The sequence below is a fragment of the Alligator mississippiensis genome, chromosome 16, assembly GCF_030867095.1.
Source record: "Alligator mississippiensis isolate rAllMis1 chromosome 16, rAllMis1, whole genome shotgun sequence".
Classification (NCBI taxonomy): Eukaryota; Metazoa; Chordata; order Crocodylia; family Alligatoridae; genus Alligator; species Alligator mississippiensis.
The window spans coordinates 25,004,967-25,017,642 of NC_081839.1; the positions used below are offsets into that span (position 1 = coordinate 25,004,967).

Genomic DNA, 12,676 nt, shown 5'->3' on the forward strand with positions numbered 1-12,676 from the left:
TATTATTTATATGATCGCTCCTAATAATAATACACCTAGTCAGAAAGGGGATTATCCTCGTGGCTCTCCAAGTAAGCCAATCTTGGAAACAAATGAAATGTGGGAGGAAAACTGAAAAAGAAACGAGGCGCCGCAGAGGGAACCAGCGATCGCGGTGCGGGCAGCTCCGCAAAGTTAGCGAAGCGGCCGCTACGAGCTGAAGAAAAAGCGAAGAAAAGCAGAGCAAAGCGCTCGTTCCTCCCCAGCACAACACTTTCCCCTCAATATTTCGTGCCGCAGCTTTCGAAACAAGCCAGCGGGGATGCATGCGACCGCTTGTCGCATCGATCAACCGGACCTTGCCGAGACAAGGGAGTGACGGGATCCTGCAGATCCCCGCAGATGCAATGCGCGCGTTGCATGTAAGCAAATCGGTTCTGCAAAAGTTGCCGTGATCTCCAGATCCGGAGCGTTTCGTTATCAACCGGACGGCCCGGCATCGGCTGGAGGCAGCGCCCTTAGGTGCGCCCCCCCCCCGAGGTGGCACAGGACTAAATTAAAATCAGTCCTGGGCTGGAAAAAAAAGCGCTATGGGCTGAGAAGCGGCCGCGAGCCGCAGAAGCCGCCCGTCGGGGAGCCGCGATCCCGCCGCGGGGGTCGGCAGGGCGCCCCCGGGGCAGCGCGCACACCCCGCCAGCCGCGCGCGGGACACGGGGGCCGAGCAGCCCGAGCACGGGTGCAGGGGCCAGCCGGGCGCCCCCGCCCCGGCCCGGCCCGGCCGGCGGGGCAGGGGGAGGCCCCCGCAGCTGTCCCCGCCCGGGCGGGCGCGCAGCAAAACACACCCCGGGATCTTCAAATCGCAGGAGAGGGATCCTCCCCGCGGCGCCCACGGCTGAGTGACAGCTGCGCCGCGCTGAAAAGCCGGCGGAGATGCTGGTCTCCGGGCGGGTCTAGGCGGCGGCGGCGGCGGAGCAGCGCGGGCAGAGCCGGCGGCCGGGCAGCCGCTGGGAGCCCCCGGACGTGTCCCCGGTCCGCCCCGGCCAGGAGGGCTCCGGGCCGGGCCGGGCCGGGCGGTGCACCATGCACTGCCACGCCGAGCTGCGGCTCAGCTCCCCCGGGCAGCTCAAGGCAGCCAGGCGGCGCTACAAGACTTTCATGATCGACGAGATCCTGTCCAAGGAGACCTGCGATTACTTCGAGAAACTTTCCCTCTACTCTGTCTGCCCGTCCCTCCTCGTCAGGCCCAAGCCGCTGCACTCCTGCACGGGTAAGAGCTGCCGCTCCGAGAGCGGGACAGCGCCGCGCGCGCGGACAGACGTGCGCAGCCCTGCTGCGGAAACGCGCTCTCCCCGACACAGGGACCTTTGCAAGGCCAGGAGGTGACGGGACAACGGGCTAAACTTCTCCCCAGAGCCCTACACTTTGAGGGGCATAACATTTCTTGCTCGGGGGATTTAATGGGAAGACTGGCAATTAAATGAAATGCTTTTCTGTTACTTCAAACTTATTTTTAAGGGGCCAGGTCCTGGCAGAGCTGAGGTATAAAACCCTGTGAAACTAAACAAGAAGTTCCCACTGAAAGGAGCCAGGAGTTCTGCTTAGAGTCACAGCCCAGAGTTGGCTTCCTCCTTTACCTGGGCCTAAATAAAGAGCCACTTCACTAACACTAACATTAAGTGGATGTAAAGCTTGATTTAAGTAAGGTAAAAGAGACAGCTCTGCAGAGTTGTGTATTCTTCATACACAACTATTCAGGCCGCCCAGGGTCTGACTGGGGGTATCTTCCTTTGTAAATCCTAGGAAAGAGGCAGGAGAGCAGCAGCCCGTGCAAGTTGCCTGCTTTCGGAGAGAGGGTGAATGAATACCGTGTATTTTCTATTTTGAACGAATTTCCTCCTATTGATTTCTGCATGACTTCTGTTGTCTCCTTTAAAACAACTGCTGGCGCATTTCTGATGGGGAAATAAAGGGCTGGTAACTAGTCAAGATCTTGCTGGCAAAAGGATGTTTGTAGTTGATCTCTCGTTTTGGTTTAGAAAGTGAAACTTTGCTCATAGCAAAAGCAGAGGGAGAGTCCCAAGTGAGTCCCAATGCACACAGCAAGCCGCATTTCCTCACAGAGGGCCCAGTGCTGTTCATAGTAGTCAGTGGTAAATTCCCCACAGACTTTAGCTATAGTAAAGATTTTTCACTGGAAGAAAATTTGGTGGCATATGGAAAGTAACATCATAAAAGAAAAGAATTGCAAACACCCTCCCCCCCCATCCAGTAACTCATAGAGCTGTACAAGTAACAGCACTACGAAACAAGATTTCACTGCTCTTCTGCTTAAGTGCTTTTTAATATATATATTTTTGGTGGGTGACCTAAATACCATTCGTTGTTTGCTTATCATCATCATGAAGAACCACTTTTTTATAGGCAATTCTGTGCCGGGTATGGAAAACCTTGGTTTTACAAGAAGATTAAAAATTGATAATAAACTGCAGTGATTGAGAAGTGGACCAAGGGTGATACTACCAGTGACACATGTCCTGCTGATCTTTTCTCGCACGTGAGAAATTCAGTGAAGTTGCCCTAGTGATTTTTACTGCTTGCCCCAAATTCATCCAACCAGTGCCACAGCTGGGCAGATGGCAATTTCTTACATGCACATTCATAAGCACTGGGAGCAATTTGCTGATGGAATTAAAAACATAAGAAAAGTTCCTACAATAGTCAATGCTTTCAAATTGGGAGTCTTGAGGAGGTTTATAGTTACAGTTCAAACCTGACATGTGTTAGGTCATGGGAAGCCTATTAGTGTAAGAGAAAGAAATTCTGTCACGGGCCGAGAAACAGAGCAGAACCCAGAAACATGAAAAAAGCTGAAAGTCTGAAGAAAAATACAGTATGGAAAACAAACCAATAAAAATAAATCACCATCCAGGCAACACGTAGTCAGAAGATAGTGTTGTGGCAGTTCATCTACTGTCTGAGTTTCCTTTGTCTTTACACTGTAGTTCCTCAAGAAAAATCTGGTGTATTCAGTCCTCCTTTTGCCTTTTTGTGATGGCTCTTAATCTAAAACATGTAAAGTTTGTTGAGCTATTACAGAGATAGTGGCCTTGGAAATGCTTGAAATAATAAGTAATTAATTACTTTGCACAGCTGTGCGGCAGTATGGATTTTTCTGAAAGCTCTTGCCTTGGCCAAAGAAGTAACTGTCCTTTCATCTGGGAGGCAGTCCATAACGGGGTTTGATATGCCTTTATCATTTCTAAGAGGTGCTCCTTGGGCTGAGCAGGATCTGTCTTGAATTTAAGCTGCAGCGGTCACCAACTTTGTCGCCTTTTCATTGGAAAAGAAATCTTTCAAAGCTCTAGAAACCAAAGGGAGTTGGTTTTTTTTTTTTCTCTTGCTGTGGTCAAAAGTTAACGTGTGCAGGAGAACTGGAATAAAAAGAGCTAGTCGCAGAATACAACAAAGCAACAGCATGGAAGTCCCAAATGATGCCAGTGCATCACAAAAAGACAGATAGAAATTGTGCTTGTGAAGAAAGTTCACAGGGTTTTGCTCCAAAGCCCATTGAAGTCAATGGGAATGTGCTTCCTGATTTCAAAGGGCTTGGTTAGGCCCTTAGTGAAACTCCTCTTTAGTGAGGAGGAAATACCTGTAAAAGGAATCTATCATTACTCTGAAATTTAATGTAAAATCATAAATTCTGGCACCTGTTGATGCAAGTCAGCGAGAGCATTCAAGTGTAGAGAATTAAGCCCAAGACACACAGACAGATTCAGATTCACCATATTGAGACAGAAAATTATGTATTCCATTAAAGAAAAATGTAAAAAAAAATCTAAAAACCTCTGTTTCTCTAGTGTTGCCTTTTTTTAAGGTTCTTAAATCTCAGATGATAAGAATATATCACCGATTATTCACTGAAAGGCTTTTCCATATATTGCAACAGCTAGCTGAGTAAAATTGTTTCAAAGATAAAAGTTTTTCTGTGGCTGGGGTCTGTAGTTGTGTGATTTAAAGGAAAAAGAAACCTTAAAGCATTCTTTCCAATAGAACAGAACCAAATAGGAATCAATTATCAAAAGTCCTATCTGAAATTTTTCACACGTAAGTAAAAACACGTTTGAATGAGCCTGTATTTGTTCTGCCCCATTTGTTGCGCTTGGATTTTTTATCTTGATTTTGCTCATTAAACTCAGCCCCCCCAAGGCCACAACTCTTACAGCTGAAGTGTACTCAAAGTTTAGACATTAGCAATAGACCAGTTTCTTGGATCGAACTACAGATACGTTATCATCTTTACCAGGAATTGTTCCTTCAATTGGATTCTGTGTAAAATAAAACCCAGGGCTGTCAGTACTTGAAAACAAAATGCTAGGGTGCCTCTTTCTTGATAATAGCTTGATACTAAGTATCAGCAATGAATTGATTTGTCTCATCAATCCTCTCAAAATTGTTCAGATTCCTTGAGTTTGTTGGGTTAAAAAGAACCACTTCACCCCTTCCAGGGGAGAATATTAGGCAGGGCTCCCAGTCAGTGTATCATGGCATTACATGTCTCCCATGCACACCATCTCCCCCAAGCTGTGTGCTCTTGCTTATCTGAGTTTGCAGAATTTTTTCTAAAATACCTGGGTGATTGTGAAGCCTAAGTCCCATTGAGAAACAATGGGGATTGGAGGTGATCTACACAGGCATTGTACTAGGATAACTCCTTCAGTTAAGGTTGTAATTTTTTTCTGTACTGAAACAGACCACTACAATATCAGGGTAGTTTTACTTGTGTAAAGGTGCCTGACATTAATTGTTCATTTGCTTTCCCATACCGAAATAAGAATACTGGTACTCGTATCTGTACGACGACATGTGTGCTAGTGGGGGTTTAGCTATCTCAGAATAGTTTAAACCCCGCAACTTTTGTGGTGAACAAAGGTGTACTCTCCTGAATCATTCAGGGCCTTTTGATGATTTGGATTCTTTTTTTATTCATCCCTCCCAGATCAATACCAATAGGACAATTTATTTTCCAAGACACCTCTGTCTTGCTCCCAGTGAAATAATGATTTTCATTCACTTGAGAGGGGGCGGGAATATATTTTGATGATCTGAAACTTAAGAAATACAGGTTTCTAATGTAAAATCTGTTAGAGATTGGAAGAGTTGATTTTCATCTGTCCCAGAGAAGAGAGGGGGATTTCGTCACCTCAGAGCTAATTGAGCTACTTCCTTCAGCGACATTTTTTTTCTGCATGGATCAAACTAAGTGATATCTGCAAATGTTGAAGCCTATGGGAAGTTATGGGCTTGTGGAATAATGTGTGAGCGTTGATATTTCTGAACTTCAATCAGGGTTGTCAACTTTTTAGGAAAACACAGGGAGAACGTAGATTTATGATGTCTTAAAACAGCTCAGTTTTTATATCAGCAACCACAGAACAATGTGGAATTCCTTGAGGTCCAGTCTGGAACGGACTGGCTAGCTCTGCTTTGAATTTGATCTGGGACGTTCTTTAAAATAGTGGTGGAAACCATTTCTTTTGGGCTAATGCCTAGCTGGACCTTTTCCTTTAAATTGAGCAGATACTGTTACGGGGATCCTGTGGGAGAGCAGGGACCTGTGGGAAAGAAAAGGGGAATGGATACAGTGTGTTTATCAAAGTGTGGAGGAAAATGAGATCCCCTTCCACCCAAAGCCTATTTGAAACATAACAGCTGTATTAATCCATTTAAATAAAACAAATGTAAAGTTGTGAGTAATACCTTCTACCAGACTAATTTCCACCTGAGTACACCAAATCTCCTGTCAGTCATGCATCTTCAGCTGGGATTGAATTGCCATCACAAAAGTGCAATACAAATGTATTTGTCCAGCAGTAAAAACCAGAGACAAACTTAAACACTCGTTCTTATTATCTAGCACCAAAAGAACGATAGGTGCAAATTTCAGCCAATTCTGTCAAATCCAACATTTATATTTACAAGAGACCCAAGAACAAGAACAAATATTTAAATATAAGATATTAATGTAGATTTTAAATATATATTTGTACAGAGATGCAAGCAAGAAAATAAATCTTCTAAAAACATATTTTACCTATCAGGTTCGGTTTACAAAGGACATTAAAAGATTAATTGCTCGATGGCTAATCGTAATGAGAAATAGTAACTTTATTTTTTTCTGAGTTACGTTTTTTTTCCTTTTGAATTCTCTCAAGCCTCCACAATCACTGTATTAATAGTCAGCTACCAAGAATTCAAGATAAAAAGAATAAGATTAGTCAAGAAATATATTATGGTGGAGGGAGGTTATAAGATGTTAAGGCTAATATACAGTGAAATAAGCCAGTATGTCAAAATTTTGTTCTGGAGATCAGCAAAGCTGGACTTTGCCATGAGATTCCCTCCTGAACCATACATATCTTATATCACTCTGCCTTTCAGTATTTTAGTCAGATATGACCTAAGAAAACTTTGAGCTTTGTCAAAATCTTTTAAGATAAATTTCTTTTTGACTAGTGTCAATTCAACCTTGGCAGGAAAAAGGACTGATTTAATTATATCAAGCCAAGGCCAGATCTTCACCTTGTGCAAATTGGTGTATTGCCTTCAGCAGAGCTCTCTCAGTCTGGAACAGTTTGGTCGGGCCCCAAATTGCTTGGCATGTTTTACAGTGCACCCAGACGGTGTTTTACATATTCTAATGCCTAATTAACAAAGTGCCAAATGCCAAAAGGTGCCATATGAAAGACTATAACAAGTTGGTTAATGATAACAATAATTAAATATTTAGTGACAGGCCTGAGCCAGCATTCCAGGCTTGAATGTGTTTTGTCTTTGATATTAATTGAGATTCAGTGCCAGATCAGGGACAGACATTTGCAAATACCATTTTTCTTTTTAACGAGACTGACCAAAAAGGCCCAGTTGCAGTAACTCCAAATATGAAAGTGCCTAAAATTTGGAAATGCAGTTGAATTTCATGGTTGCATCTCTTTGGCTGGCTTATACATTATAATAATTAAGGAAAGCCAAAACTGCATGAAACAAAACAGTGTCAAATACATCAAGGGTAGAGAAAATTGGGCCACGATATTTTCTGTAAAACTTAGAAGTAGGGAGCAATCCAAGTTCAGTCTGGCTGTGGTTAAATATGAGTAAGCATTACAAAGGAGATCTATAATATATCATTTTATGTCACAGCGTGAACAATAAGCACAGATATCAGTGAGCCAAGATTTTTATATGGACAGTAAGTTCATACCTCCTTGCTGTTCTTTTCTTTATTTTTCTTCAAAAAAAGAACAGCCATTGAAAACAGGTGGGCACCATGCTTGAAAACTGACGGTGCGATATGATACAGAGCATTTCAGCATGCGACTTACTTTGCGATTGATTTAGGGGCTGGTATAAAATAGAGAAAGGTAGGATGTGTGCTACAGAACGAATGCATCTATAGTGCTTCTGTCTTCAGTGCAAGAGGGTCTCAAACGTAGGCCCAGGGACTTAATTTAGGAAGCAAGGAGTACACCGTGAACAAAACAATGCACTGTTTTGAGTGAACCATTTCACTGAGCATTGTCAAATAAATATATAGGGTCTCTAATTCTTACCCAGAAAAAAATCCCTTTGAAACCAGGGTGTGTTTCGATCAGGTAGTGTATTTGAAGCTTGCAGTCAGCTCATGAGGTTATAGCAAACAGGCCAAAGTGAAGCAATGTAAAGAGATTTTTTTGTGTGTGTTTACTAGGGAATCAAGCTCACAGAGCACAGTGACAACTACAGCGTCCTCTTCTTTCCTCCTAATGAATTTGTCTGAAATTATGGAATGTATTCATTATTATAGATTCATAGATTGTAAGGGGCTGGAAGGAACTTCACAAGATCATCGGGTCCAGCCCCCTGCACTAGGCAGGAAAGACAACTGGGGTCAGGTAACCCCCAGCGAGGCCAGTCTCCTCTTGAAGATTATTATTAAGGAAAGACAAAACTGAATAAAACACAACACTGACATAACTGGACTTGTGTTTCACTTTTCTCCCAACATAGGGAGGAATAGAGGGAGAAGGTGAAAAAGAAGTGATCGGGCATAACTACCAGGTTACATGCTAGTGTTAATTCTGCTGTCAAAGTAGTGCATGAAATGTTAATTAATATCACAGGGTGCATGTACACATGCACTTTACTGAGGAGTTGGCTAATTAGCTCTTCAGTAAAGTGTCACTGGACACGTCTACATGAGACGCTTAATGCACAGTAATAACACTAATAACTAATAACACTGAGCAGTAGAGTGCCAGGCAAAAACCATGCTAATATGTTACTATGCAGTGTTTTTAAGCTACTGAACAGTAAGCATCACAAAGAAACCCATGCATCGGTGCTACTGCACAGTAACTATAGTTACTGGGCATTTAGCTAGTAGTTCATTAAACAAGTACTAAGCTAAATACACAGTAACTACTGCACATTAATGAACGTGTAGACGCACCCACTGTCTACACATGCACTGGTATTAGGGTACAGTAAATTAATTAGCTCCGCTGTAAGATAGTACTGTTGGGGACAGTACTATCTTATGGCACAGTTACTTACTCTGCTGAAACGCATGCGTAGGTGGTGACAGGGGATGGCTGAAGTATGAGGTTGCTAAAGTACGGGGGCTGCTTGCTGCATAGCTCCGCATTTTAGTGCTCTTGTGCCCCAGCTAGCCCCTTCGCCACCCATTGCCACCACCCAGAGCCCGGGGCTGACCGCCCGAGTCTGCTGCCAGCCTGGGGCTGCTCCATCCCGGCTCAAACTGCTGCTGTCCCAGGTGCACGTGCAGAAGCTGCACCCGGGAGCAGTCGACTCCAGTGCAAACAGCTCCGGAGTTTATCACGTCACATTAATTTCATGTGTAGATACACTCACAGTGTCTGTTCCTGCTCCTGTTGCATCACTGAGGATGTAAGGGCCAATGCTTACAATATCAAATTGGGACTCTGGTGATCTGGGTTCATTTCTCATTTTTTTCACAGACTGCATAATCTTGAGCAAGAAACTAAAGAGCCATCTTTTAAAAGCACTGTTAATGACTTAGAAGCCTAACTTTCAGTGAAAGTAAGTGGGAGTTGGACTCCTAAGACACTTTTGAAAACCAGACTTAGTCTCCTAAGTGCCTAAATAATACATTTGTTGAAAATGGAACTTAGGTTCCTAATTCACTTGGTCACTTTTTTACAAATTTTGCTTTTACTTTCTCTGTGTTTTCATTCTCCATGTGTACAAAGGGGATAATAGCAGTTCCCTCCCTCATCGGGAAGGATTACAAGGTGCTCAAGCACTGCATTAGAGCTGTTTAAGTCTGTGTAGCTAGACTGCAGGGGGACAGGATCTGGACGCAGCTTTGTACTAACTTTAGAAGGAAAAAAAAAGCAGCACAGAATAAACTTCCTTTCTGAATTATTATTTTAATGCCCTAGGGATTATATTGTTACATTAACAATGCATTAGGGTATAAGCTGCCTTGCATAGATATCCTATTTAAATTAAAAGAAATAAATAATCATCTATCATGACTTTCTACTGCAAACAGAAGACAGCAGGACATAAGCAATGCTTTGTAACATACATATACTCTAAAGGCAAAAGATAGGATAGGCTGGCAATTTACAGACTCTTAAGAAACTACCTCAAACCCTAAACTGATGTTGAAGGGGACTGACCCTGTATATTCAAATACGTTGATATGAAGCCTCTGTTTGTAGCAGTGGGGCCATGTGATGGGTAGGCTTATTACTTGTTTTTATTTTGGTCAACAGAATAATGCTTCGATGAGACTCAGCATATTCATACACCATTAACAATACATTAAGAGGTTAAACAATACTTGTACCCACACAAGGGCAGATTTGGCTTTCATTTCATCAGCGTAATTCTAAAGCGACTCCAGTGATCTTAATTTCAGTGGAGTTATTACATATTCACATTCGTGCCTATGAGAGCAGAATTTGATTTGATACCGATGCTGAGGTCCTTTAAAAGAAGGCTCTTCAGTGTAGAGGAGGACAGCAATGCGGTTTGTGAATGCTGGGGGTGGAATACAATTGGGGCCTATCCTTGGGTGGGATTTTAATCTCAAAGGCTGGTACTGCCATAGCAGTAATGGTATGAATGGATGGTAGGAACGGATTCCTGATTTTGCCTTTGTGACTTTCAGTGTCTTTGAGAGGCACTGAAAATCTTTGCGTAGGCTTAGGTACTGCCTGTCACGCTGATGTCACGTCAGCATTTCTGTCCTGGAGGATATTGGATGTGGATTCCTGTTGTCTGTTTTTCCTTCTAAGTGATTTTTGAGCATGGTTGAAAACCGTCGGGGAGAATCCAGCTGAGAAGCTTTCATCAGTGTCCACAAAATAAACTAAGAAGTTTTCTTTTAACAATACTTTTGAAAAAGCTAAGTGTTAGGGCCTAGACTCACACCAGAAATATTTAATATTTTCTATCTTTCTCTCATAACCTTTACATTTTGTTCCATCTCTGGTGTCATTTCTATTATCTGCCACGGGCAGAATGCGGCTGTGAAGATCTCTGGGTAATCGGTTACAAATGTTGTGTACGGGTGCTCATACCCCGTAGGGATGAAGCCATGTAAACACCTAGTAAGTGGATGTTACGTATTGGCAACACACCTGCAGAGGGTCTGATTCTGCTTTTGGATACATTAGCACAAATGATAGCTTTAGCAGGACCAAACTGTTTATCTCCGAAGACGTGTCATTGCTTGATTGTGTCGATTCCTCTCTTCTGCTCCAACGCGCATTGCATGAAGAGGCAGTTCTGTATCTTGCTAAGGTAAAAGCTCCAACTGCCTTTTCTTTTGGCCATCATAGCATTTATTTGGGACGTATCTCTGCAGATCTAATGCTATTCTTGACATGTGTGTATAATCCAGTAACGGGCAGTTGCTACCAGAGAAGGCAATGCTAGTTTTGCCACAAGAGCAGGATTATTAGAGCGGTTATAAAATGATTTGTGTCCCGCACCGCGGGATACATTTTGATTGAAGCAAAAAATGCTTTTGTCAATATTTTTTTTTGAAATGATTTAGGTTCTTTTTCAGGAAACAAAATTTGCAAACAAAATATTCCCCTTTTTTGGGTGTCTTTTTTTTTCCTTTGAAAGCCCAGGTATTTGGGGCAAAATATCCATAACTTTCTGCACAGGGAAGAAAAAATGTTATGAAGAAGTTTCAATGGAAACATTTCCGATGTGTCTTTATTTTTGAGGCTAGGAAGAGCATCCGAAGGATTGACGTAGAATGCAATTGTGCATGTTGTCTGTGTGTTTGGGTCTTATCTTGCAAGCTCTTAGAGGCATGATTATTTCTTACTTAAGTAATTAGTTTTTTTCTAAAAGGCCTGCTCTAGTGAGTAAGGATTTGAATGATTGACTCATACATTTGAAACATGTTTCCAATAAAATTATTCCGCTATTTTCTAGGGTATTTTTCAAAATAAAAAGTAGTGTTCAATGCAATTTTTCTGTAAATATTTTCCCCTCGTACTGAAGCTCTACAGGGCAGCATTTTAGGGATCCTCATCTTAACAAAACAATTGAATATTTTATATTCCAGATGATACATGGCAAAAAAGCCAAGCATTAAGGCGAGATCTTCAGCAGACACAAATCAATTGATTTCAGTTGATTTCAAGCTATACCAGTTTATACTAGTTTACAGTGTATTTCAGGCTATACCAGCTTACACTTAGAGTTTGGCCTAAAATAAATGTTAATAGATATTCCTAGAATTCAAACAAACATGGGAACAGGTTTCTATTCTTTATAGACATGGGTGGTCATTTCTAATGCTAGTATACAACTACACACACAAGAAACCAGTCTTTAACAGCTGCTCAAAGATGGGCCCCTTAAGGAAGTGTTCCTCAAGCTGGTGAAATGAATGTGATGTGTTTGTGATAATACAGAAGAGGTCTTTTAAGGCATCAGGCAGGCTAAAAAGGTAATTCCTTGGACAGGATCAACAGGGTTTTCAGATACACCAGGCAAAGCTGCAATTAAATGCATTAGGAACACCGTGTGCTGGGGTTTGCTGTTATTTTTGTGCATTGGAAAAAATCAGTTCAAGATGCAAAAAATCTCGCTGAAAGAATGGCATATTACTGGAATACACTATATGGTGAAAAATAACAATGGCTAGTGCAGGACAAAAGGCTGCACTACTTTTACTCTTCCATTTGGGTTTAAAATTTCCACTCAAAGCAATATATCTTAATTTTCTGAGCACTGAGTGCTGGAGGAGATGATACCTGAAGTGAAGGTGCCAGAAAGGATTTGAAATCACGGCAGACTGTTGCTCTTTCGACTTGCTTTGCTTTCCATTAGCAGATTTGTTTGAAATCATTTGATAATACGTTTCTCAGTTGAGCAGTTGGAGACTGTGCTGGGAACTGGAAGAGTTGGTTTGACTTTATTGCAGTAGATTATAGAGCAATCACAAATGTTGGGAGGGAGTTTGAGATGGGTGAAGAACAATTGATGGATTATTTTATTTAGATTGACTTGTAGCTGGATCCAACTCCCACTGAAGCCAATTAAGTAGGAGTTGGATCACGGCCTGAATGAGTCAAATTCAATTATCTCGTAACTGTAAACATTTTAAAGTGCATCGTTATAAAATAGTTTAACACCTACCTTT

At 42.2% G+C, this 12,676-nt stretch overlaps 1 protein-coding gene across 1 annotated transcript in view; it reads left to right on the plus strand.

Annotated features, from left to right (window-relative positions):
• The first annotated feature begins 772 nt into the window (after positions 1 to 772).
• Positions 773 to 12,676, plus strand: part of BARX2 (BARX homeobox 2) — a 49,139-nt gene continuing 37,235 nt past the window's right edge. The window contains exon 1 of the mRNA XM_014600859.3: positions 773 to 1,246. Within this exon, the coding sequence (XP_014456345.1) occupies positions 1,060 to 1,246 (187 nt within the window). The 5' untranslated portion in view covers positions 773 to 1,059. The remainder of the gene's footprint in view (positions 1,247 to 12,676) is intronic.